The following is a 25,061-nucleotide window of genomic DNA, read 5'->3' on the forward strand; positions in this document are numbered from 1 at the left end:
ATTTTGTGTAAATAGATGGTTACATTTCGGAAGGATGTCAACTTTTTTTTTTTTTTTTTTTTTTTTTTGCAATACTGGGAACCCCAGGGGTGTTTTACCATTAAGCTACACCCCAAGCCTTTTTAATTTTTTGAGACTGGGTCAAAGTTGCCAGGCTGACCTCAAACTTGGGGTCCTCCTGCCTTAGCCTCCCAAGGAACTGTGTCCAGCCAAACTTATATACTACTTTATTTCCACTTCAGAATAAGACAGGCACACTCTGCAGTGGCCTCTGAAGTCAGCTTTGGGCCAAATGCCAACTGGAAGCAGCCTCCTGGAGTAGTAAGGGTTGCTCCTGAATACCAGGCGTTGTTCTACACACACAGAACACTCTGCGCCCACCACGTGGACTGAGTTGCCAAGAGTTCACCTGTAGGTGCGAAACCACTGTGTTCTCCCCTTAGTACTTGCTTTACCATCAGGTCACCTGCTGCTTTCTCTGTCTTGAAAGACACTGACTTTAACACTGAATTGTCCCTTTCAGTGCTGCAGGGACTCAGCATTACCCCTTTTCTCTTCTTCCTAACACACTAACTCACAGGCCCTCTGTCAGTGACCCTAAGAGCAGTCAATTCTGTTGCAACAAAACCCACCACACAACACAAAAGCACAAAATGAAAACGACAGGGCTATAAAAGTGTGGGGTTGAGGGAAACCTTAAAAAAAAAAAACAACAACAACAACATAATAAAAACACAACAGCTGGTACACACATTAAAAAACAAAACTCCCAGGCCCCATGGACATGCGTGTAATCCCTGTGGCTTGGGAGACTAAGGCAAGAGGATCACAGTTTAAAGCCAGCCTCAGCAACTTGGCAAGACCCTGTTTCAAAATAAAAAGAGTTGGAGATGTGGTTCAGTTATTAAGCACCCCTGGGTTCAATCCTAGGTACTTTAAAAAAAGAAAAAAAAAAAGGAGCCATTATAAGAAGACTATATTCATACATTACAACAAGAGCATTGGATCTTCTCAACAGTTGGCACTCTGGGCTCGGGTTTACTTTTCCTCTTGTATCCTACTCCACAGTACCTCATGTCTTTCCAACTTTGAAAATCAAGTATCCATTCCTGATTGCAAGTAGTAAATATATCTTTAAAAGCTTTATACTTACAGGGCTGGGGTTGTGGCTCAGTAGTAGAGCACTCACCTAGCATGCATGAGGCACTGGGTTTGATCCTCAGCACCAAGTAAAAATAAATAAAGATATAAAAAAATGATAATAAAGGTATTGTGTCCACTTACAACTGAAAAATGCATGTTTTAAAAAAACCTTATAGGGCTGGGGTTGTGGCTCAGTGGTAGAGCGCTCGGCTAGCATGTGCAAGGCCCTGGATTCGATCCTTAGCACCACATAAACAAATAAAGGAACTGTGTACAATTAAAAAATAAAAATTAAAAAAAAAAAAAAAAAAACCTTATAGGCAGCTGGGGTGTGGCTCAGCGGTAGAGTGTTTGCCTCCCATGTGTAAGGCCCGGGGTTCAATCCTCAGCACCACGTAAAAGTAAATAAACAAAGATACTACATCCATGTATAACTAAAGAATATTTTTTAAAAAACTTATAAATACATCAAATGAAATAATTTACTGAATTTCACAACTTAGTAACTTAAGCTAAAAATTCTCATTAAATGCATTATACCAAGACTTGTCACAACTAAAGAAAAGTTCAGCACACAGAGTTGATGTTAAGTTTTTATTTATGAGCAGAGTGACATAAAAGGTTTGTTGTCCATGCTTCAAAAGGGGGAAAGTCTCCGTCCTGTCTCTGGCTTCTCCAGTCCCTGTACATCCCAACCTGACATTCTTGTGCTTAACCTTCCCTGTGTCAACGGGAGATCACAGGGCTTGGCAAGAAATGTCACATCACAGACGGGCAGCCTCAGCTGAGACCAGGCAGGGCTTGTTTTCAAGAGAAGCCTTGGTCTTCAGCTTTCACTGCATCACGCAAGCCTGGGCCACAGGCGCCATGAGCACTGCCAGGGGCCACCACTGCTGCCACGCGGATGAGCACCGAGGATGTTTCAAGTGCAGGCCTTTCACAAGGCTCTGCTCACCTCCCTGCAAATCCCCTTAATGTGATCCATGGAAGGTGGTTTTAGGAAACAACAGAAAGGTTAGCCCCAGAGAAGTAAGACTTGGAAAGCTCAGAACTGACGATCTAAAAGTGCAGAGCCGTCTCCTGCCCCGCTGTGCTTTCTCAACTACCAGACACGCAGTGGACAGCCTCCACGACACTGACCAGCACTTTGGAACAGACCCTCTGGCTCTTGAGACTTCACCCTTCCTAGCAAGAGTCAGACTTGCCATCTCTTTGGAAAAGAAGTTACCAAGATGATGTAATTCCAAAGAAGCCCTACTAATCGAGTTGTCTAAAAACGCCCTGGGTCCGGTGCCTGAGCCATCAACTCATCCTTTACAACATAACAAACGTGTCTTTAAAATGTTTTCTATGGTAAAGATGTTCCACATAAAATGATAGTAAACTAACTGTCCAGTTCGTATTTTCTCTTTGGCAACTACTGTTGCTTGGACAATCTTTACTCTCCCCCTTTATTAGGAAAAATGTCATCTAGACATAAGAGAGCATGTCAAATAGGAATTGGGAATACCAGGGACATCCCTCCCACTGATTTGGTCCCTGAGGTAGCTGTCCATCAGTCCTTACAAAGTGTACCTGAAGTGTGTCCATGTCACTCCCAAGCAGCTAAGCACATACAGTGGAGCTGTCACTCAGCCATGTGGCTCTTGGGCATGTGACTTGAGGCTTGAGATCCACATGGAATCCTCTGTACGTTCCTCATCACTTGGGCATGGCACTGTGGTTACAGAAGGCTGGCTTTCAAGTTGTAGATCTTAACTGGTTTTAGAGATTTCAAGATCCTCCAGCATCATCTGTTCAAGCAAAGAAACACCAAAACTGAAGTTCAGCTGAAAACACCTGCAATAGAACAGGACTGCTGCTTCAGAAACCTCCCAGTGTGCCTGTGAGAGGACTTGGAAAGCCTTCCCCGGAGGCCACAGTAGCTGCTGTCTAGAGATGGCCCTGCAGCTGTAATACCACACAGGACCAGGCAGGAAGGACCAGGCGATCTCCCCACTGAACCTGGACGCTGCCTTCTTTCTCTGTCGGACCAAGGATGGGCATTTTCAGCACAGGCACAGCGGGAGCCTGGTGGGCCTGTGAAGAACCAAGGCTCTGGGTGGGCAGGTGGAAATCCTCTCCCCTGGGCTCTGCAGCCTGCAATGTGAGGCCAGCAGGTCTGAGATGACCCTCGGCCTCTCACCGTTGTGCAGCACAAGCCACAGCTTTCTACACAACTGAGACCAGAGGCTTTTCCCTGAGCACACATGACTGCCTGCAGCAAGGCCGTGCTGCTGCTGGTGGCACCTGGGGCAGAGCTCCCACTGGGCACCGAAGAGGACAGAACCCCTGGCCCACTGCTCTGTGGCAACACCTACTAGGCAACAGGCCCTGCCACCTGCACACACACAACACCCTAAAGGGAGATACAGGAGTCAAGACCACACGTTCACCAGAGCAGCAGGAAAACGGCACTGTCCAGTGGGGACAGCCACGGGCTTCCTCCCCGAACACGGCAGCAATGGAAGCCCAGTGGAAAGAAGCACCTGCTCAGAGGACAACTCACAGAACACTAGGGTTTTCTTTGCTTTGGGTTCTGTGGTTCAGCAACTGAACCCAGGTGCTCTATACTGAGTACATCCCAGCCTCTTTCATCTCAAGACAGCAGAGTTTCCCAGGCTGGCTTCCAACCTGTGATCCTCCTGCCTCAGCCTCCTGGTGAGCTGGGATTATAGGTCTGTACCACAGCACCCAGCTCTAAAGAACATTATTTATTTATTTATTTATTTTTCTGGGCCAGGATGGTACCAGGGATTGAATCACTGAACCACATGCCCAGCCCTATTTTATATTTTATTTAGAGACTGGGTCTCACTGAGTTGCTTAGTGCCACACTAAATTGCTGAGGCTGGCTTTGAACTCACGATCCTCCTGTCTCAGCCTCCTGAGCCGCTGGGATTACAAGCATGCTCCACCAGGCCCGGCGTAAAGAACATTAGTTTTACTTTTTGTTTCATTTTAGTTGTAGAAGTCAACTCACAACCCAAATATTTGCTAAAAGATTTCAAAAGAATTTTATCTAAAACTCCATCAAAATTCAATTCTCCCTATAAAGATACACGTGCCTCTCAAGTTCAGTGCAGTCATATGAAACTTAAAGGAAAGGATGCAGGGTCTACAGCAGCTGTCCTTGCAGAAGGACCCTGGCTCACTCACTTCATCCACCACTGAAAAGCAGGACGCTACAACCTCCAGCCTCTACCTGCCACCAAAACTTTCAACAATTCATGCTGTAGGTGACATTTGAAAATTGCCTCATTTTATCTAAGTGTCATCTGCATTCATTATGAATCTTAATGACTACAATAGATCACAGTGTATGTTCCTTCCAGCAAAGAAGAAACATGCAGCACAGACCAAGTATCCCATATCCAAAGCTTGGGACCAGTAGTGTTTCAGATTCCTGAGGTTTTTGTTTTTTGGATTTTGGAGTATTGACAAGACTTTAAGGGACTGAGCACGCCTAATTCCAAAACAGAATTCCAATGTTCTCCAAAATTCAAACTTTGAGCACTGACTTGACACTCAAAAGAGCTTTAAAGACTTTGGTGGATTTCAGATTGGGAATCCCCAACCCATCACAGTATGCTTCAACACACCCTGGAGTCACCTTAACTATTAATAATTGACAATGTTAATATTCCAAAGCTCTCACAGACTGTTGGCAGATTGTTGTAAAGGTGTTGTTTTACTGAGGTTTTTTTACATAAAGTAATGAAAATAAAGTCCTGTATCTGAAAATCCTCTATCCAGTGTTTTCAGGAAAGGAGTCAGATGACCAGGGTGGCCTCTGGTGTCTCCAGAGATTTGAAAAGATATCACCATCCTAAACAACAGATGCTAGGAGAAAGGCTAAACCAGAAAATAAGAGCTCTCAAAAAACTTAAGATCACACTGTCAAAAATTTAACCCAAGGGGGTCTGGGGTTGTGGCTCTCAGAGGTAGAGCGCTCGCCGAGCATGTGCAAGGTCCTGGGTTTCATCCTCAGCACCACATAAAAATAAATAAATAAAATAAAAGTATTGTATCCAACTACATCTAAAAAATAAATATTTTTTTTAAATTTAAAACTATTTTGAAAATCTCCCAGAAAGTTTTGGAAAAAATGGAAACAGAAAATGAAAATTAAGAAGCATTAGAGAAAACTAAGAGAATGGAAATAATCCAGGAGACCCCCACTAGTATTGATTCTGGGAAGAGAGAAAAAAGAAGATGGAAATAATCATTAAGGTTCTAAAATGAAATAATAAACAAGCGTGAGGAAAAAAATCTCACTGGACCTCGATGTCAACCACACATCCTGCAACTGCACAGGAGTCATGCACTGGGTCGTTAACAACTCAAGAAACACTGACATTTTTGTTAAGTAAATCCTTTCCTTTCCCAACTTCAAGCACCAATGGAATGTGTTATTTCTTTGATTTGTAGCCATCACCTCTCCTAGTATCAACAGTTTGAATAGGTGAAATAAATCTTAGTGACAGAAGCAGCAAAAAGCAATGATTTGAAGTGGTTTCCTCTAGAACCTGACTTTAGCTGGGAAGGGGGCAGTGGCGGAGAGCGGGGGGGGGGGGGGGGGGGGGGGGGGGGGGGTTGCCCCGACTGTCCTTGAGCTGTTCCACTTTTTGCACTGGGTGTGATCATTGCGGGTGTCTTCACTTGGTGAAAGTTCAAAAGAACTGAGCCTACAATCTGCACCCTCTGTTTGCTTCCTTCAGTGATCTTCTTGACAAAACAAAATTTCTAAAAGGTTCTGGGTGCAACAGCACACACCCATAATCCCAGCTACACAGTTCAAGGCCAGCCTAGGCAACTTAGCGAGAAGGACTGGGACACAGCTCAGTGGCAGAACACATACCTAGCATGTGTAAAGCCTTGAGTCCAGTCCCCCACACTGCAAAATAAATAATTTTAGAAAATTAAATAAGTTAAAGGGGGCACCTCTGGGCAACTGGGGTCAGGTTCCACTCTAAAACTTCTTAGTGCTCTCTGACCCAGTCAGTGAATCACTGCTCCCAACACAGGACAAGGGGCACTAAAGCAAAGCACTGGGACTGTAGCCACCCACTAATAAGACACACCTCAGGGAGGTCCCCACGGAATAACACAATACCAGTACCTGACTGTCTGAGTTTTTTTGAGCCTTCAATTCCATTCTCTTCCAGCTTCCTCTTTGCACAGTCCTGACATGCATTACCTGAAAGTCAAAAACTTATTTTAATAAGCTGATCTATTCTAGAATTCACCCTCCAAGGGCCACCTTCTAAATCTGCTCTTACTGAAGCAATAGCCCAATAATCCCTTCCATACGCTGCAGATTTTTTAAAAATATCTTTTAGCTGTTGATAAACTTTTATTTATTTATATGTGGTGCTGAGAATCAAACCCAGTGCCTCCACATGCCAGGCATGTGACTACCACTGAGCCCCAGCCCCAGCCCCCGCGTACACTGCACATTTTAACAACCAAGTCGCTGCTTTTATTCTGAAGAAAAATTTGACTTCTAGAGGCTTAGTTAAGTAAGTGTGGCAATGGAAAGCCAAGGGTGGCTTCCTCAGCCCAAGCACACCCATCACTCACACAGATGTGGTGCTGGCAACCCCTATGCCAAACGGGCTGCAGAGGCCCTCCTTGCAGACTCACAGGGAGATCCCTACTGCTCAGCTTGCCCACTGGAAGACGCTGGTAGCTGCTAAGTCTTGTTAATTTATAATCAGGCGGAGTAGAGTCCATCGAGAGGACTGTTCACATTTCAAACAAGCACTAAACAGAAAAGCTTCTGAGGAGACAGGTTGCCCTGGGTTCCTGCATGTTTTACTGCATGGTGCAATACAAACAGCCTCCCTCCAACAACTTGCACCTCTTGGTTCTTTGGGAAGAAATTATTCCCAGGTGCCTGCAGACAGCCTAAGTTATGCTTCCCACTGAAGGGATGGATGTAGTCCCTCACTGTAGCTGAATGTATTGCCACTTATCCTCTCCAGGAGGCTGCTTAATTCAGGCTAACTCTTTAATGTGAGAAACACAACTTTCATGATTTCATAAAGAGTGGCAGGAAGGTAAACAGAATGTGGAGGCAAAAAACAGGACGGCAAGAATAAAGATCTGCTTTACCCAATAATGTGGTGCTGTCCACTCGTTCAGCATCTGGGGAAGAAAGAGCAACAGTCAGCAGAACCAGACCTGGGATGCTCCTCTTCCTCTGGCCACTGGGGCCAGAGGCCAGGGCTGCTCTGAGGCTTCTGTGCTGGCCGTGGAGCCCTGGGCCAGTCATTGTCCTCTTTTCTCCTCCTGGCAGGGCTGACACCAGGGCTCAGTGAGTGTCATGTGAAGCACTGAGAGCCAGCTGGCAAATGGAGCACTGCTCACACCCATGATTGCTAATCACTAATGTCACTGTCAGTGGCATTCATTCTCTCCCACCAGGAGTACTAGTCCGTCAATGTGAGTACAAACGTCCTTCATGACAGCCAGATTAAAAACATGAGTGACCTTTCAGACCTCTGCAGTTTGTCAAAATCTACTCAGTTGCCAGGATCTGAAAAAGTGACCTCAGAGGAAACAGGAAGCCACTCAGCCATATGATCCAGAAGCTCAACTCAGTTAACAGGTCCTGGTCTTCCAGGGAGTCACAAGTGCAAGGGCAGCTGGGGACAGTGCAATGTCTCTGCAAAACTGTACACAGCCAAGCTCACAAGTTTGACTTCCCTTCTTCCACCCCTAGGAAGAAACTAGAGAGACGGACTACTGCCCTGGTTATGCTGTTATTCATAGAAGTACAACTTGAATCGACTTATTTTGCTGATTATTAGCAGCTCTGAAAAGAAAGTACTGGTGAAAACTCACGTGACTGCAGGATCATCAGCACCCTCTAGTTCCTAGCTGGCCTGTGTGCCGACCTCATTCCACCATGTAGGGAAGAGTAACTGAGTCTCGTATTACATGACAGGACAGTCAATACAGAACTTTCCACACTTGCTGTCATCCATGTTTTATGACACCAAACTCAAAGACATTAGCCCCCTCATGTCAAGATGACAAGGTCTGAGAAGTTCCAGTTATCCTGGTCACTCCTCGTAAGGGCCCAGGAGAATGCCTTAGAGATACGCTGCCCTCTGCAGAACAGGAAAATGTACTTTGAAAGAAGAAATAAAAACCTTCATAGAATCATCCTGTTTGTTTGAGAATTTTAGCTTTTAAATGTGGTGACAGGATAAGAGCAGAAGATATCTGCATTTTTCAGGTTTTTATATTCATGACAGATAAAGTTGGCCTTGTAGTTTCCTTTATTGGTTAAGATAACCTGAAATTTGAATACACGTGTCCAACATTCATGTGCACAACTATATACTTTAATATCACTTCAAAGTTCAATTATAGACTGTCATTGTCACACCGACTTTCTCCAATCTTCAAATCTTAAAATCACAGAGGCATTTCTGAAAAATAATATTAGTGAATTTTATGGTATGTGAATTATAACTCCAAAGGGGGCGACTGGGAAAAAAACCATGAATTTTGTACTTGGAAAGTAAGGACAAAACTCCATACCTGGACTTCGCTGTTTGCAGATCTGCGTGGCGAGGTCTTGCACGTATCCTGGGAAATGGTCGAAACAGTCCCCGTAGGACACCACTTTAATTCCATGCAGCAGCATATCCGCCTGATGCTTAAAGAAATGGTCTTCATTCTCTTTGAGCACCACCATGTAGTGCTCCAAGTCCACCTTGTTGGGCACTGAGTAAAGGAAGAGGGCTTGGAATATCTGGTCACGCAGGGTCTCGCCACAGCCCACAAACAGAAAGGACTTGGTGCGGTACAGGTTCTGTAGAACTTCCTGTGAAAGGCCCAGAGGAAAGGGGACGCTTGTATGCGAAACAGTGGAAGCTTACAACTAACCAAGTCCCACGCACGTGCTTTCAGATCCTGCTCCCCACTGGGTTTCCCCAGAGTCACCCCCAGAAGTCTTTAGAAAGGTGGTACACTCTTGAGGTGGGGCTTGGGCAAACCCCAAGTAGCGACCTGGGGCAAACAGGGTCAGCACTGGACTGAGAGTCCATCTCTCAACCAGGGTCAGGGAGCCTCTTCCTAGCCAGGCCAGGTACCAGCCAATCAGGGGCCAGTGTGAATGCATCTCCTGGTGAGGACAGCCAATGCTCAGCAGGGCAAACACCCAACTCCACTCTTCTAGAATGATGTAGAATCTTAAATTACTAAGACATAAAATAAGGACATTACACCATCTTCAGCTCAGAATTCTACATACACATGTAATACCCTGTGCTGAGAGCCATGGCTGAGTCTGTATGGCCCCTGGCATTTTGCCAACAGTATTGATTGACAGGCGAGGCATTACTATCTGCCTCTGCCGCAACTTTTGAGTTCTCGCACTATTTTGGAGTTCTCGTGGGGATTTCCGGGGATTCCCCGAGAGTTCCCATTGGTTGGGGAAGTGCAGGAGGAGGGATTTCCGGGAGAGATATTTCCGGCTGGGGGTTCCTGGACAAGCCTCGTGGCGTTCAGGACGATTCCCCGGGAGCTGTGTGAAGTGTTTTCCTGCAGTTTAAAAATAAAGTTTGTTCCTGCTTCAGTGGCTAGTGATTTGTGCCCAGCCAGACTGCGGCAACCCTGAAACTAATATCTGTCCACGGACCATGGATGGAAATGCATCCTTAGGGTACAGGTGGATACGGTTTGGGGAATGAGAACAGGAGACCTGAGGAGTGACAGTGAGCCAACGGTGGGAAGAGGAGAAGCACAGATGGCGAGGGGTCACTCAGGCAAGCAACAGAGAATCACCAATTCGCACAGGCAGACATCTTGGCAAGGCACAATATCAGCATGGACTTCCTCATAAGCAGTCAGCAGCGTCACCTGCTGACACTCTGTCCCCAGGGAATCAGGCTGGAAGAGCATGAGGAACAGGGACCTGGCCTGAGCTTGCAAGTGAACCCACGAAGAGGCTGCAGACCTACATGCCAGGACAGAAGTGTTCAGGAAGCGCTGGAACACGCGGCTTCTCCACACTTTGTTCTGTGAACAGCATCAAGAACACCTCACAGAGAAGGAGGCTTAAGACTGGGTTGTGAAGGCTGAAGAGACTGCTAAGTCAAGGAAGGAGAGGAAATGGGCAGAAGACGCCTGAGTAAAGGCAAAACTGTGAGCTGAGAGGAGCGACTAGAGCGCACATGCAGACCCTGTGCTGTGCACTCCGCCTTGCCGCCTCCCTCAATGGCAGGTGCTGGCGCAGAGCGGGAGAGGAGAGCTAGACCCTCCCAAGTCTTCCGCGCTCCCTCCTAGAGCAGATGTGCACTGAGCATCTACGCATAGGCGAGGCCTGGAACAGCTGGGACACAGAGACACGACCCGTGGCTGGCACGTGTGGGGGGCTGACTGCAAGGATGCAGATGCAGCAGAGCACCGGGGCCACAGGTTCCCCAGGGGCACAACCAAGCCAACCAAGACGGCCCCTACCATTACTTCTGGGTCTTGAGTGACATCTTTATATCCTGACGGATCCAACACCATCCCGCAGGGGTCTGTGTATAAGCCATGAATATGAAGAACTCCATACTTGATGTGGCCTCTTGCCCACTGAAGAACCTATCAAAACCAAGCCGACATGGAGAACATCAGCCTGGCGTCATTTCAATCAGAAGAAGAGAACATCTAAATCAGCTCATGGTTTTTTCAAACCTACCTTAAAAAGAGTTAAGAGAGATTTTGTAATTTATAAATTAAACCTTTAAAACATAGAAACTTAGCTGTTGGCACTAGTTATTCCTGTCACGGTACCTCAACAAGAACTTCTTAAAGACAGATGGTTGTGTAAACTGCAGGAGTAATGGCTGGAGAAGGGGACGGTTACGGGTTACACTCAGTTACGGGCTACACTGCAATTACTCTATGCATTATTTTCACACCAAGGGAAAAACATATGGAAAAAAGTACTTATCAAATGGCCAACTATAGTTATTCCAGTTCAAGATACAAAGGAAAGCGCCAGGTATCACCAGCTACTCAGAAGACGGAGACAGGAGAATCCCAAGTCCAAGCCCAGCCTGAGAAACTTAGTGAGACTGTCTCAAAATTTAAAAAAGAGCTGGGGATGTGGCTCAGTGGCAGAGCACCCTAATTTCAATTCCCAGTATCACAAAAAAGTGGGGGGATGGGGGGGCCCTGGGATATATATAATGCACTTGCCTAACCTGCAAGGCCTTGGTTCAATCCCTAGAAAAACACACATATACCAAAATTCTATTGCCATTTTAAAAATAACACTTTAAAAAAAAAATAGCTTAATGAGCTGGGCGTGGTCCATGCATGCTCTATCACTGAGCTACATCCTCAATCACCACTGGGAGGCTGAGGCCAGAGATCACAAGTTCAAACCAGCCTCAGAATTTTAGCAAGCAAGACACTGTTTCAAAATAAAAAATATGAAAAGGGCTGGGGATGTGGCTCAGTGGTTAAGCACCCCTGGGTTCAATCCCTGGTACCAAAGGAAAAGAAAAATCTTAATGACAGGAAAATGCACAGTGTAATATTAAGGGGAAAAAAAAAAAAACAGGATTAAAAACTTGAAATCTCAATTTGTTAAAGTTCCCAGCAATGGAATTTAGGAATTTTTCTTTTAATACTGCTTTATTCCCCATATTTTCCACGGTGACTATAATCAATAAGTGCAGGTGTCAGACATACTGAACAGCATGAAAAGAAAATAACAGCAGCAGTAAGAGAAGTCTTCAGAGGCAGAGGGCACAACCCTCGGGGACCCAGCTGCCTCAGGAGAGACTGGCGTGGTATTCAGGACTGACTATCCAGTTTCACTGTGGGGCACCAGTGGCACTTCTTAGTTACAAGTTCAATGCCTTGAGTGAAGTTCTTCTGAGCCACAAAGTGCACGCTGAGCCTTCCCTTGCCTGCCGCACCCTGCCCTACCTTCATCTTGTCCTTCAAGTCCAAGGACTCCATGGGCTTGTTCTGTTGCTGCCCAAAGATCTCCAGCAGGTTGTCATAGTTAGTGGTCAACACCATGGTGCCCCTGTCCATCAGGCTGAGGATGGACTGTAGCACCACCGGGTTCTGGATATGGTGCTCCAGGCTATCAAACACCTCCATCAGGCAGTCCTGGAAGAAGTTGGGCTTGGTGTCACCTGTGCGCTATGGAGGGTGGAGCAAGAGTTACAAGAAATCAGAGCTCAACAGCTACTACACACTAAGTAGTTGGCACTCTGCCTGCTACAGATACAGCAGTTTATTTCTTTATTTCCTGCTTCTGAGGTTGAACCCATGGGTGCTCTATCACTGAGCTACATCCTCAATCCTTTTTATTTTGAGACAGAGTCTCACCAAGTTGCTAAGGTTGGCCTGAAACTTGTGATCCTCCTGCCTCCACCTCCTGAGTTGCTGGGATTACAAGTGTGAACCACTGTGCCTGGTAATATAGAAGTTTTTAAAAAAAGAAGACAATCCACCTTCAGGGAGTTTATTACAATACAGAGAAGAGTGCTGGGGTGCACATCTATAATCCCAACTACTTGAGAGGCTGAAGTAGGAGAATCACAAGTTCTAGGCCAGCCTGGGCAATGTAGTGAGACCCTATCTCAAGATAAAAAGGGCTGGGGAACCAGGCACTGTGGTGCAAACCTGTAATCCCCAGGAGCTTGGGAGGCTGAGGCAGGAGGATCAGGAGTTCAAGAGGGCCTCAGCAATTCAGCAAGGCTTTGTCTCTAAAAAAAAATGTGAAAAGGGGCTGAGGATGTGGCTCAGTGGTTAAACACTCCTAGGTTCAATTCCCAGTACCAAAAAAAAAAAAGCAGGGGCGGGGGACTGGGGATGAAGCTCAGTTATAGAGTGCTTGCCTAGCAGGCCTGAGGTCCTGGGTTCAATTTTCAACACCACAAAAAGATTTTAGAGGAAGGGAAAGGCCATGTACAAATATGGTGATAAACACCATGGGGAAAACAAGAGGGGCAGGAGAGGGGCCCTGTGAAGGAGGGTGGCTCAGGCAAGGGCACAGGCAAGGCCTCTCTGATAACAGACATTGGCAGAGACCTGAGCGGGCGAGGGGCTTCCAGAATGTCTGGGCAGGGAGAAGAACGAGTGCAAAGGAACTAGGGTAAAGCTCAGGCAGGTCCAAGGGTCAGTGAGGCTCCTGCTGGAGGAGGAGTGGTGGGAGTATCAGGAAGGGCGGTGAGAAGTGGCCTGTACCAGACTGTGGGAGGGCATGATGACCCTGGTAGAGACCCAGCTTTCCCTCTGAGACTTTACAAGTGCTGTAAAATCTTTCTTCTTCTGGTTGGTTCTTTAAGAAACCATCTTAAATTGCCCTCATGAGGAAGGAAGCAGTGTCTCCTGAACGGCTCGGGGAGTCAGCAGGAACAGGGCTGAGATCAGCCCCCAGAGTGATGGCCAAAGGAGGTGGTGGGGGCAAAGCCTGGTTAAGAAGGTGGATTTGAGAGCCGGGGCTGTAGCTCAGTGGCAGAGCGCTTGCCCAGCATGCGTGAGGTACTGGGTTTGATCCTCAGCACCACATAAAAATAAACACATAAAATAAAGGTATTCTGGGGCTGGGGATGTGGCTCAAGCGGTAGCGCGCTCGCCTGGCATGCGTGCAGCCTGGGTTCGATCCTCAGCACCACATACAAAGATGTTGTGTCCGCCGAAAACTAAAAAATAAATATAAAAAAAATTCTCTCTCTTTAAAAAAATAAAATAAATAAAGGTATTCTATCCATCTACAACTACAAAAAAAAAAAAAGTTTTTTTTGGAAAGTGGGTTTGGGAGAAGAAAGGAGGTGGTGACAGCAAATGCAACTCTGCTGTGAGTAACCAGAGGAGTGAAGCTGGAGAAAGAGTGGACTCAACCGTCCCAGCAGCCCAGGCCTCACCCAGCGCTGCCTGCCCTGAGCCTCACTGCCAGCACCTCCGGAGCTAGGAATCCGTCCCACCTCGCCCTGTCCCTGCTGATGTTGGCTGCCCCAGAGTCCCAAGCCTCACAGATGACCTACTACCCATCTTAAAATGCCTTCTGGGGACCAGCTGTCATTTGAAGACGTGGCCAGCTACTTAGACCAAAACCTACCTTCAGGACACCTCTGTGCCAAATGACACAAAATCACAAAGCTCACAGCAGCATGACAATATCCATAGCCAACCCTGCAGAGTCAGGCCACTCACTATGGGATACAGGAGCCACAGGCTACACCTGACATTATCCTATTTAAAAGGATGACATCAGCACCTCAGCCCCACTCTGCAGAGCAATGAGCACAGCAGGGCTCGCGGAGCACTCTGCAAGGCACTCAGCTCAAAATTCACCCAGCTTGATCCAGAACCAAGAGCTGCCCTGCCAAACTTGAAGCATTTCTGAGACTCACAGGTGACATCTTTCGGATCAGATCGTGGGCCACAACCAGCAGATCCCGGTCCTTCATCACTTTCCTCCGGAACTCGGCCACGTCTCCTGGGTGCAGCACCTCCAGCTGCTCGGCAGCCTCGATGACAGCCTCGATGCAGCTCCGCCACGAGCAGAGCGCAGGGATCCCTGGGGCCACCGCAGCGCTGACGCCAGTCCCGATGACCAGGAGCAGCTCCTGGGGTTGTTTCCGGATGAGGCTTTTTAAAAACTTTCTACTTCAAAACAAAGGAGCAGGGGAAGTGAACACAGAAGTGAAAACCAAGCCTGGCAACATCTGTGACATTCAGTCAAACAGGGCCTGTCCCTAAATACACGTTTTGTTCCCGCTGTACCCCAGAAAACCAAGCCTGTATGTCTTTCTTCTTTAGGCATTTACTGGACACATTCTACCCTCCTCCATGATGGACACGGGCAGCTGTGCTCAGTCACCTTGAGTCACCCATGGTGCTAAGCACGTGCTTGTGTGATTTGTATCGGAACAAAAAGCTCAGCCTCATTCCTTTGAGGCTGCAAGTAGCTCGAAAAGACCAACTATAATGACAGATGATCCCTGCTTACAGTGTCAGGCAAGACAATTCCTGGCAACACCCTGGCTTTCTGACACCTATCAATCCCTACCTGTTCTCTGGTAGGTAGCTCCTCCTCCTGCGTCACTTGACAGCAAATATAAAAGAATTCTTCCCACCCCTTTAACTACCGCTGCTGGGCTTGGAGAGCCAACTGTGATCGCCTCATTGGGCAGAAGGGCAGAAAACTGGAAGTGCGTGTCACTCTGTCTTTGTAGACAAATGCTATGCGAAGTCAATAACCCTGCCTGCAAGGGTAGCTAACTTTATTTACCTTGATTTTTGTTCGTTTCTATTTGTTGTCTTTTCCACTGAATCCATCTGTGAATCCTAAAGAGAAAAATTAGTCAGAAGGTCCCTGGAAGAGTTACAGCTGAAAGTAAAACCAAAAGCCCTGGATCTCGGTTTAAATTAGAGTACCCGAAAAATGCCACACAAACAAAGCACACAGCCACTCCTGCTAATCTTGCGACTTATCAGGCTGGAGATGCACCACTGTCTGGTCAGACAGAAAAGGAAGGAGAACTGGCACAGGAATGCAGGGCTGCAGCCCCACACTGCCGTCTTCCCCCACCCCCAGGGTCTCTTGGGACAGCACTCTGAGGGACTCCCAGTGGACGTGAGCACAGATGACTGATCACGGAAGGAAGGACATGACAAGTGGCATAACCAAGGGAAGCCAGAATGTGACTTTTCAAAGAAGGTGTGGAGCACTCCAGACACCGAGTCCAGGCCTGGATCTGAGGCAGAACCCCGACACCCCTCCGTACTTCCCAGGTGCCAGGCCTGCCCGTGGCTAACTGAAATCCAGCCCAAAGAAGTCACCAAAGCAGACACAAAACAGGACTCTGAACCCATATGGTCTCTATCCACCAAGCTCTCTCTATCGTCTCCTAATTTTCCAGAATCATGTTTCCCCTCAATTCCATAATATTTACTGTGAACACAGAAAAATCGAGTTTAAATGGCCTATAATCCTACTACCTCTGAGCAATATATATTATCATCTATATATTTCCCTTGAGACTTAACAGTTTAAATTTTTATATCATCTGAGAACCTAGTACATATCCCACTTTTTCATGCATTATAATAAGTTTCATTATACTATGAAAAAGCATTCACAATCATGCTACACGTATGAAATTCCAATAAACGGTAGACCATCTTTATCTAGTCCCTGATGCAGGACCCTAGTAGGATAATATCCTAATGACAGGCTTGGTGCACAGCTGCTTTTTGTCACTTTGAAACTGCCTATTTAGGATGGCTTCAGAGCAGCCCACGGTGCTGAGTTAGAGCAGGAGCGCCTCCCGACGGAGGCCAGCAGGACATGCAAAATCCCGCTTTGCTACATGTTAACCAGCACTGACTGAAAACCACTCGTCCACGTGTATCTTTTCCCCCCTCAGTTAAAATCAGGTTACCAAAAAATAACTTTCCAGGGTAAGGACCCAAGGCTTGATCGGTCTGATTACTCTTAAGTTGTGGAGGTAAGTGGGACCCTAAGGTGACCCTGAGACGCTGCTCTAAGAGCACACATTCTCTTTCTCTGGGGGCGCTTCACAGCTTGCAAACTCCTCAAGGTGCATGAGACTGTCCCCACTACACAGAACCCCCAGAAAGTGAGGCTCAGAGATGTGGTCACTGCTGGCAGAGTGAGGCTGCTGCTCACCCCGGCTCCCCTTCTCCTCCCCAGTGCAGTCCCCATCAGACCTACCAGGGCAAACACACGAGGACTTTTCTAAAGAAAGTAAAAAATACAGAGGCTCTCCACTCTACAGTAGGATCCCTCCACCAGACACCCCCGGGTCCCAGCCCTGAGCTTTCCATGACCCGTTCATCAATCCTCAGCTTTGCCAACTATGAAATGTGGATTCCTGCTAATTAGCCGAGTTTTGAAGGCTCAGGACCCTCAAAGGAAATTGTTGAGTTAAAACTGCTGAGTCCAACAGCTCTCCTGTAGATGCCCCAGGCTTCCTTTTCTAATCCCCTCCCCCCACCAGGGACAGAATGCCAAGAGTCACACACTGTTCAATCCTATTTGAAGGTTAAGGAGCTGCTCATCAGCAGACTAATCCCAGCCCCACCTCCCACTTAACCCCCCAGATAACCCACAGAATACTCCCTGTGCCCTATGGGAAGTGCTCATTTGTCTCAGCCTTCACCACCTAGTACTTTAGAAGACTTTTAAAACAGTTACCTAACAGCCAGTAACTAAACACACCACATGCCTCAAATTGTTATCATGGCAAAGAAATTTAAAAATCTCTAGTTCCTTCAATTGATGTTCAACTGCTTTTGAGTCTCCATATATGCATGAATTATAGTTACAAATTCAAAACCTAAATATTATATTTATACATCTGCAAAAAGTATTAAAAGTAGTAAACCTTTTGCAGAGTACTTAACTCCAAAATTAAGTGATTTCAAAGTTTCCCAAAAGAACAAGTTATCATTATTCACAACACTTCCACATGGGTGAAAGTAAGTGCTCCTGGGTGGTTGCTGCTGGTTTGTACTCTGACCCTCATTCTCAGCCTGACTGGAAGGTCTGGAACTGGCTCTCAGATAGCACTTTCAACACAACATGCAGGTTCCAACCACAAGAGGCACAAGGGCCTCTAAAATTTAAGACTTATGTGGACCTCTAAGGATCAAAGCAGCCAACTGGGTAAGTACCCAATGACATTAAACTCAGCACAGGAACTCTGCCTGTATCCATCTGCTAATATGCCAGTGGCCCAAAAAAAGTCACATGACTCAGCCAAGTCATTGTGTGAAGAGTCCAATTCAAAAGGTGGTAAACTATGAAAAGTAGACCTGTTATTTTCATACAGCCAGCAAAGCAAGTCTCCAGTCCTAACCCACTGCAGTGGACTCCTGGAGAACCCTCTCCCCTGGCATGATCAGGCCTCCGGTATCCAGACTCTGAACATTTGTGTAGCACTGGCTGCTGAGAAAACAGGATAAGGCAGTCTCGGCTGCTGTGTAGCTAGTTTATGAAATACTGTGATCTTATATTCTATGCAGAGGACATGTTAGTGAGGACCGCCGCCCCCGCCACACACACACACCAGTGCTGGGGATGGATCCCAGGGCCATGTGCATCTAGACAAGTACTTTGCCACCAAACTACACCCTAGATGCCTGGTAAGACTTTCATTAAAGCCTTGGATGAGAAGGACAGGATCTGTTTTTAAGGGTGTGTGTTAAGGCCTGATGTTGCTTTTAGAAAATGCTGATAGGTCCTTGCAAAAAAATGGGTTGCTATGATGACTTGGCTTTGAGCCTACAAACTGGTGACGTGATCACCAAGGAAACCAAAAGATGCAGTGTGTCTGAAAGGCCTCTGAAGGGTTTTGCTGTTGTCTGGAATCTGATTGGTTTAGAAGAGTGGCATTTGAGATGCAAGCAGTACCAGAGAGAGGCTGGCTGTCCTTCCAAAACTTTTAGAATCAGGCCATGGAAATCTCTCTCTTGGACCTTGGTTTAGAAATCAGAGGAGATCTGGGGTAATCTCCAAGTTATTGTAAGATTTGGCTCTGATCTTTATGCTGTTGAAAAACAGGAAATGAGGTAATGTCTTTTAGTGTTTATAAAGGACTGTAAATGTCTAAATATGGGCAGCTATGCAGCTCATCATTGCAGGCAGAAGTCTGAGAAGTGCTTTAATAGTAGAGCCTGTCTTCTGCAACCTTGCTCTGTAAAGCCCAGTCCTGGCTCCTGAAAAAACAAACATCATGTGGCAGACAACCTGCTACCACCTGCTAACCCCATCCACCCACCAGGAGCAAGGCTGCTGGGACCCCCTCGGTTCCAGGCAGGCAGTCAGCTGACAACTACGGGAGCAACCCCAGCGCAGCCAGCCAGGCCCCAGCATGGAGCTATGGAACTCGACAGAAAGGCTTGCCACCACCATTCTCCACGGCCAGAGCAGAGGGGCGGAGAAGGAAGGGAACACGGAGCACTGAGGAAGCCAGAGGCTCATAACTGAGTGGCCATCAAGCTTTATGAGAAGAGGGCGCCAATGTCTGCCAGCAATGCTAATTACGAAAACATTGTTTCCCCTCATCACAGATGTGAAACGCCTATAAAAACTGAAGTACAGTAATATAATAGAAATATGGTAAAAATATAATTACAATAATTATAGTACAATAATACTAATTAACATTAACATAATATACATAAACCTATTTGAATGTACCTGTGGCAATTTTATTGAAATATCTGTAGAATTAAAAACTTGGGATTTAAAATTAAAAGGGGGCATAACAAAAAACTAAATTATTCACCTTCAATCACAAGCTGCACTTTTACTTTACAAGCATAGTGAGTTAGAAGGGTCCAAGTTTATTGGACCCTTGACAATACTTTTTTTAAAACCTCTTACTTTCTTTCTATAAATAAGTTCTCTTAAGGTTTTTGTTTGTTTGTTTGTTTTGTTTTTTGGTACTGGGACTTGAACTCAGGGACGCTTAACCACTGAGTGACATTCCCAGCCCCTTGCTAAGTTGCTGAAGTTGGCTTTAAACTCACAATCCTCCTGCCTCAGCTTCTTGAGCCACTGGGATTATAGACATGGCAACCGTGACCAACTCTCATGGATGTAAGCTGTATATAAAAGCAGGGCGATGCACACCCACAGGCTACAGCGGGACACAAAGCAGATGTGCAGAATAAAGCCTCACACAACAAGGGGCAGGGGTCACATTTATACAGCCAATGTACAGTAGCACTTCCAAGCACTGACCTTCAATTCATCTGCAATCACTTCAAAAAGTGATGGGACACGTAAGACCCAGAATTTACAGACAAGAAAGTCAAACAAGGTCACTGTCGCTACCACTGAGTTGGTATGTAAAATCCTGAGGACGAGGCCAGGTAACAGAGCAGATGACTCCCAGAAACATCACTAGTGCCACTACAGCCACCGTTAGCAAAGTCACCACACTTAGAATGGTATACAAATGTGCAGAAGGAGACAGGAGACTGGAAATGCTGAGTTCAACTTACAGAACCAGGGTGGCCTATGGTCTCCACGCCCCACAGGCAGGTCTGGGAGGCAGAAGCCTTTGAGCAGTGCTCAGCAGGCCACCCAGCCCTCTCTCAATGGTGCGCTTCCCTGACTTCGCCCAATTCTTAAGCCTCCTTTCTCACAGCAACCTGGCTTCCTAGTGGACCGCTGCAGGTGGGGGCCAAGGATGAAGAAATCACACGTGGCAGTCTCGTTTCCAATGAACCACCTGGGTCCAGCTGACAGGAATTTCAGGTGAGTGCGATTAGCATGCCTAGCTCCACCTGAACTGGAAATAAGGCACAAAGGGACAAAAAAGTCAAGCTTTCATACCGCAAAGAAGAGGCTTAGCCCCAAATCAAGTGTGCACCCAGAGCAGCACTGGGATGAGACAGGGAAACGGATCTGCCCTCCAGAGAGCACCAGCATTCCCAGCAGACCTCTCCCAAGCTCAGCCTCCTAACCAGTCAAATAGGGATTGCTTGGCCACTTCCAGGCCAGGCTGTTGCAGAGACTGAGGAAGCCCAATATCTAAGGGCACTTAACCAGCTGTGAAAGCTCATCCATTACTGTGAGCCAGCACTAGCAGCCTTCCCAGTTATCACCTTTCCAGGACAGTCACCATAACATGTGTCAGGCTAGCCAGGGTTCTGGTAAAATCTAACTTCAGCCAGTAAAGAGGAATCTTCAGGATGAACTGCTTTCTGCAACTTACAGAAAAGGCAAACCCTAATTTCAACCCCTCCTACCTGACCACTCTCTTCATCTCAAATGAACTACGACAGAACTGCCTACTTAGATTATCAGAATGTGTTAACTGGCTTCCTGAAGCCAATGTCCCAGAGTTGCTTGGGCACATGGGCCCCAATCAAGTAAAGGTAAAATCACCAGTAACAGAAAATAGGGACTGGACGTGTGGCTCCCTGCCCAGCATATGTGAAGCCCTGGGTTCCATCCATGGTTGCCACCAAGAAAATTTTTAAAAAGTTCAAAGTCAGTTTCATTTAAATATCAACATTAATCACTTCCACTTTTCGAGCCTTTACTAGGTCTGAGGGAGAGCTCTGAACACTTTCTGTACATCGTCTCATTCGAACCCCACAAAGCAGTCACGGCTTCTACTTCCCCTGACCCACATGACAGCAAGCCTTTGAGGAGGCCCGACACCACGGTGTAGTCTTGTACCTGTTCTGACATCAGCGCAGCCCGGAAAGGCAAACAAACACACCTGATATTTTACTGGGAACCTGCCATCCGGGAAAATAGATGTTTCTATCAGATGTGACACGTCACATAACTCAAGAAGCTGTGTTACTTAATAAGCTAGTAATGGTGACAACAAAACTGAGGCCAAAGCACACTTCTCCTCCACCATGTCCCCTCCCAAGAGGATCTAGAAGAGATGTTCTAGAAAGCAGATCTCCCATTAACCTTGAACTACAGAAATCCAGAGCTGGAGGAATCTTAAAGCTGATAGATACCAAATACCCTCATTTTTCTGAAGAGATAAGGAGACTGAGAGGCAATGACCTGGTTAGTGTCTCCCAATGAGTTAGGAACAAACTGTAAACTTGCCCCTGGCTCATGTCCCAGACTCTTTCCATTACCTTGGGCAATGCCTGGTCCACTGTGACCCAAAACTCCATCTCAGGCACTCATTTCCACCTCCAGAACACCAAATCTGCACACATAACAGAGTGCAGTTTGCAATTTCATCAGCTCTTACTCCATTCATGCCCCAGAAATGCTAAGAGAGAAGTCAGCAATTAGTGGAGCCCCAGGAAAACCAATCAGCTCACAGAAGTTCTATGTTTGGTCTTTGCTGGCTTGTCACACTACTTACTGTCTGTGTTAACTTTAGCTGGAATAGATAAGGCGGGCTACAAGAGGAAAACAATACTCCATTCTTCCTGCAGGAAAACTAAGCTCCAGGCTCCTTGGGTGAAGGAAGCAGGATATCATAGAAAGCACCCCACCAACACCAATACTGGCTGCACTGCTTAACACTTAGGAAACCACTCCTTGTGAGCCTATTTCTTTTATGTGTAAAAAGGAACAACAGCATCTACCTCCTAGGGTGGCTGGAAACACTAAATGGGACAACACTTAAAAGAGCAGCATGTTCCTGTGACACTACAGCTGTATGATAGTGGAGCTTTCCTATTTAATTCATCAAAATGAAGTGAATCAAAACACTTCAGTTCTTCTTTGACCCATCACAGTTGCTGTGTGGCCAGCTTACTGGACTGTATACAGAACACTGTCGTCTTCAACAGGGCTAGCCCAGGCTCCCGTACCCAGCCCAGACTTCAACAGAGGGAGTCCTGTAGCCCTTTCTTCCCAAATCTCTCTGATCCACGTCAGCCACTGCCTCAAAGTCTCACAACTTAACTGGACACTCAAACCTGCTTGCAGCTCCAGCACCTGTAGTCCCACATTGTCTCCAGTAACAATTGACACATCTGAATTTCTCTGTCCTTCAAAGGCTTGCCACTTCCTTCAGGATCCCCCAGGCCAGCATGAACTCGGCCACTTCTGAGAGTCAGGCCCCTTCACCCTGCCCACTCTATGACAGGTGTAACTTCTGGGTACTTAGTAGGCTCACTGTGACACACACTGTCACCCTGATGAAGCTCTAAGGTGAACACATACCTGATGAATTAATGACAAAACCTGACCTAAACATTCCCAGGTCAATCCCCAGGCTGTCTTTTAGGCCTGGGATTTCAGAAGCTCCGCCATGCCCCAGGAGGCTATCACCTTGGTCCAGGTCATCCCCATCTCTCAATAATCTTGCTCCCTCCAAACAAGTCTCCCCACCACCACCCAAGCCGCTTTACTCTCCTCCTTAAATACTTCAGTGTTCTCCTGCTTCCCCAAGGTGCTCAGCCTTGGAAGCATGCCATGTGTGGGTCCTGGCTGGACTCTGGGCCCCTTTCTCACCACTCCTGACTCAATCCCTGTGCTCTACAAAACTCCCATGCTCCCTTTCTGGTCTCCACTGGAAATGCTTCCCTCACTCCTCCCCACCAACCACTGCTCACCTTCCTTCAATCAGCTAGATCACCATCTACCAGGACCCTACTAGCAGAAGCAGTAATTCCAGAAAGGCCCAAGGGCATGGTGGGCTGGCCCTCCTCACACTGACCATGCAGAGAACACAACTCCAGCCACACTCCCAGGACAAAGCTCTACTCCAGCCACACCTTGACGTTTCCAAAATCTATGCTGAACTCCCTCTGTCATTCCACACGCTGTCTGCTGCCTTTGCTTGGAATAACTGTGGCAAAGTTCTTGGCCTCAACCTTCAAGAATCTGCTCACCTGTTCCCTGCCACCTCCTCATCACCAAGATGACCTGTGTGTGTGTGTGTGTGTACTTACGTCTGCAAGGCAAGCACTCTACCAACTGAGCTACATCCACAGCCCAAGAAGTCCTCCTTAACCCTTACCTCTTCTCAAAAATCCTCCACCCAAGCTGCATTCAAGGCCACTGCACTGTTACCACCACACCCCCCTGGCCTCTCAATAAAGCCCTGACAGCAGGGGCAGTGTCCTCTGTCTCCCAATGCAAAGACCTTTGTCTGCCATAATAATCAGGTGAAGTATATTTTCTCCCAATATCTAAGTATGATCAGCAAGAGATCTCAGGCAGCTATCCCTCTAGACTGCGCTGGGAACCGCCTACGGGCAAGGAACCGCCTATGGGCAAAGAACTGCCTATGACAAGAAGAGCCCTAGGAAATAATCTTTGTTCTTAAGATTTACAGAACTGAAAAGCAGCTCTAGATTAGGGTCAGTCGTGGATCAGATGTGTTATTTGGTCACAAACCTTCACCTGTAAGATGGTGCCCATCAGCCTGTGATCAACCATCTCTTACAGAAATTGCTCCCAAATCGGCTTCCTGGGAGGGGAGATGGCCCTGTAGGCTCCCCATCAGCCAGCTCATCCTAATCAAGTTCTTTCTCTACTACAGCTTAGCCTCTTGACTAGTTGGTTTCCAACGCGGAACCAGCCAACCAAGCCGGTGTACCATAACAGAACCTATCAGTCATTCAAAACAATGCTAGTTCCCCACTTCAAAAAAGAAAACCACACAAAACAAAATGAAACCCTGCTGTTCTCAGAATGAGCAGACAACATAAAAGAGCCCTGATTTGCCTAGCTCCCTCCCTCTATCCATATGAGTCTCACCAGAGCATTAAAAAGTTAAACCCTGTGCCTGATCTGGCCTCCAAGCCCCAGTGCACACAATTACACATGCAGAGCCTGCGATCGCGCCCTCCGTCCGGTTACAAAGTGGTCCTTGGGGACCTGTTACTTGTTCCTACTTTTTATCCTTAACCATCACCAACTCCGGGAGCATTTCTGAGCGCCCCGAGGCTCCGCACCCCACAGACCTCACGCTGAGAGGAGGGCACAGACGCCTCGAGGCAGGTGACACAGACTCGCAGCCGGGGACCCTCGGGGTCGGGGGTGCTAAGGACAGAGGGGAGCCCACGGGCCGGAGGATCCGAGGGGCTGGGCGGGTCCCGAGGGAATCCCGAGGGTGTCAGGAACAGACGGTCTCGGGGGACCCTGGCCCCGAAGCCGCCGAGTCCCGGGAGGTCTGAGTCCGGGGACGTCGGAAGGCCTGGGGGCTCCCGGGCCGGAAGGCGGTCGGGGCCAGGGGGCCGGGTCCCAGGGCTCCGGCGCGGCCCGCCCGCCCCCTCACCTGCCGTGCCGCCGCGGGCCGCAGCTCGCGCTCCCGCCGCCGCCTGCTGCGCGGTCGACGGCTACCCGGGTCTCTCGGCGGCCGCGCGGCCCTCGGGCTGCCTGGGGCGGCAGCAGGGCCGCGGAGGGGGCTGCGCGCGCGCCCGGGCGGGAG

The 25,061-nt window shown here is 47.5% G+C and overlaps 1 protein-coding gene across 6 annotated transcripts; it reads right to left on the reverse strand.

Moving 5' to 3' along the window:
• Window positions 1-1,723: 1,723 nt before the first annotated feature.
• Window positions 1,724-24,986, reverse strand: Fam118a (family with sequence similarity 118 member A). Of its 6 annotated transcripts, none has more exons than XM_071609396.1 (10): window positions 24,909-24,986; window positions 15,449-15,504; window positions 14,568-14,820; window positions 12,127-12,348; window positions 10,660-10,788; window positions 8,737-9,022; window positions 7,300-7,332; window positions 6,305-6,382; window positions 6,044-6,079; window positions 1,724-2,936 (listed from the first exon to the last, which is right to left on the reverse strand). In XM_071609396.1, exons 2-10 carry the CDS (start codon window positions 15,493-15,495, stop codon window positions 2,917-2,919), a joined length of 1,104 nt encoding a protein of 367 aa, XP_071465497.1. In that variant the 5' UTR covers window positions 15,496-15,504; window positions 24,909-24,986; the 3' UTR covers window positions 1,724-2,916. The 6 variants fall into 6 exon arrangements, with proteins under 6 accessions (XP_071465497.1, XP_071465498.1, XP_071465496.1 ...); XM_071609397.1 differs by having other exon boundaries at window positions 12,127-12,315; window positions 14,568-14,823; XM_071609395.1 differs by having other exon boundaries at window positions 14,568-14,823.
• Window positions 24,987-25,061: the final 75 nt, after the last annotated feature.

The sequence above is a fragment of the Marmota flaviventris genome, chromosome 3 (assembly GCF_047511675.1).
Source record: "Marmota flaviventris isolate mMarFla1 chromosome 3, mMarFla1.hap1, whole genome shotgun sequence".
NCBI classification, from domain to species: Eukaryota; Metazoa; Chordata; class Mammalia; order Rodentia; family Sciuridae; genus Marmota; species Marmota flaviventris.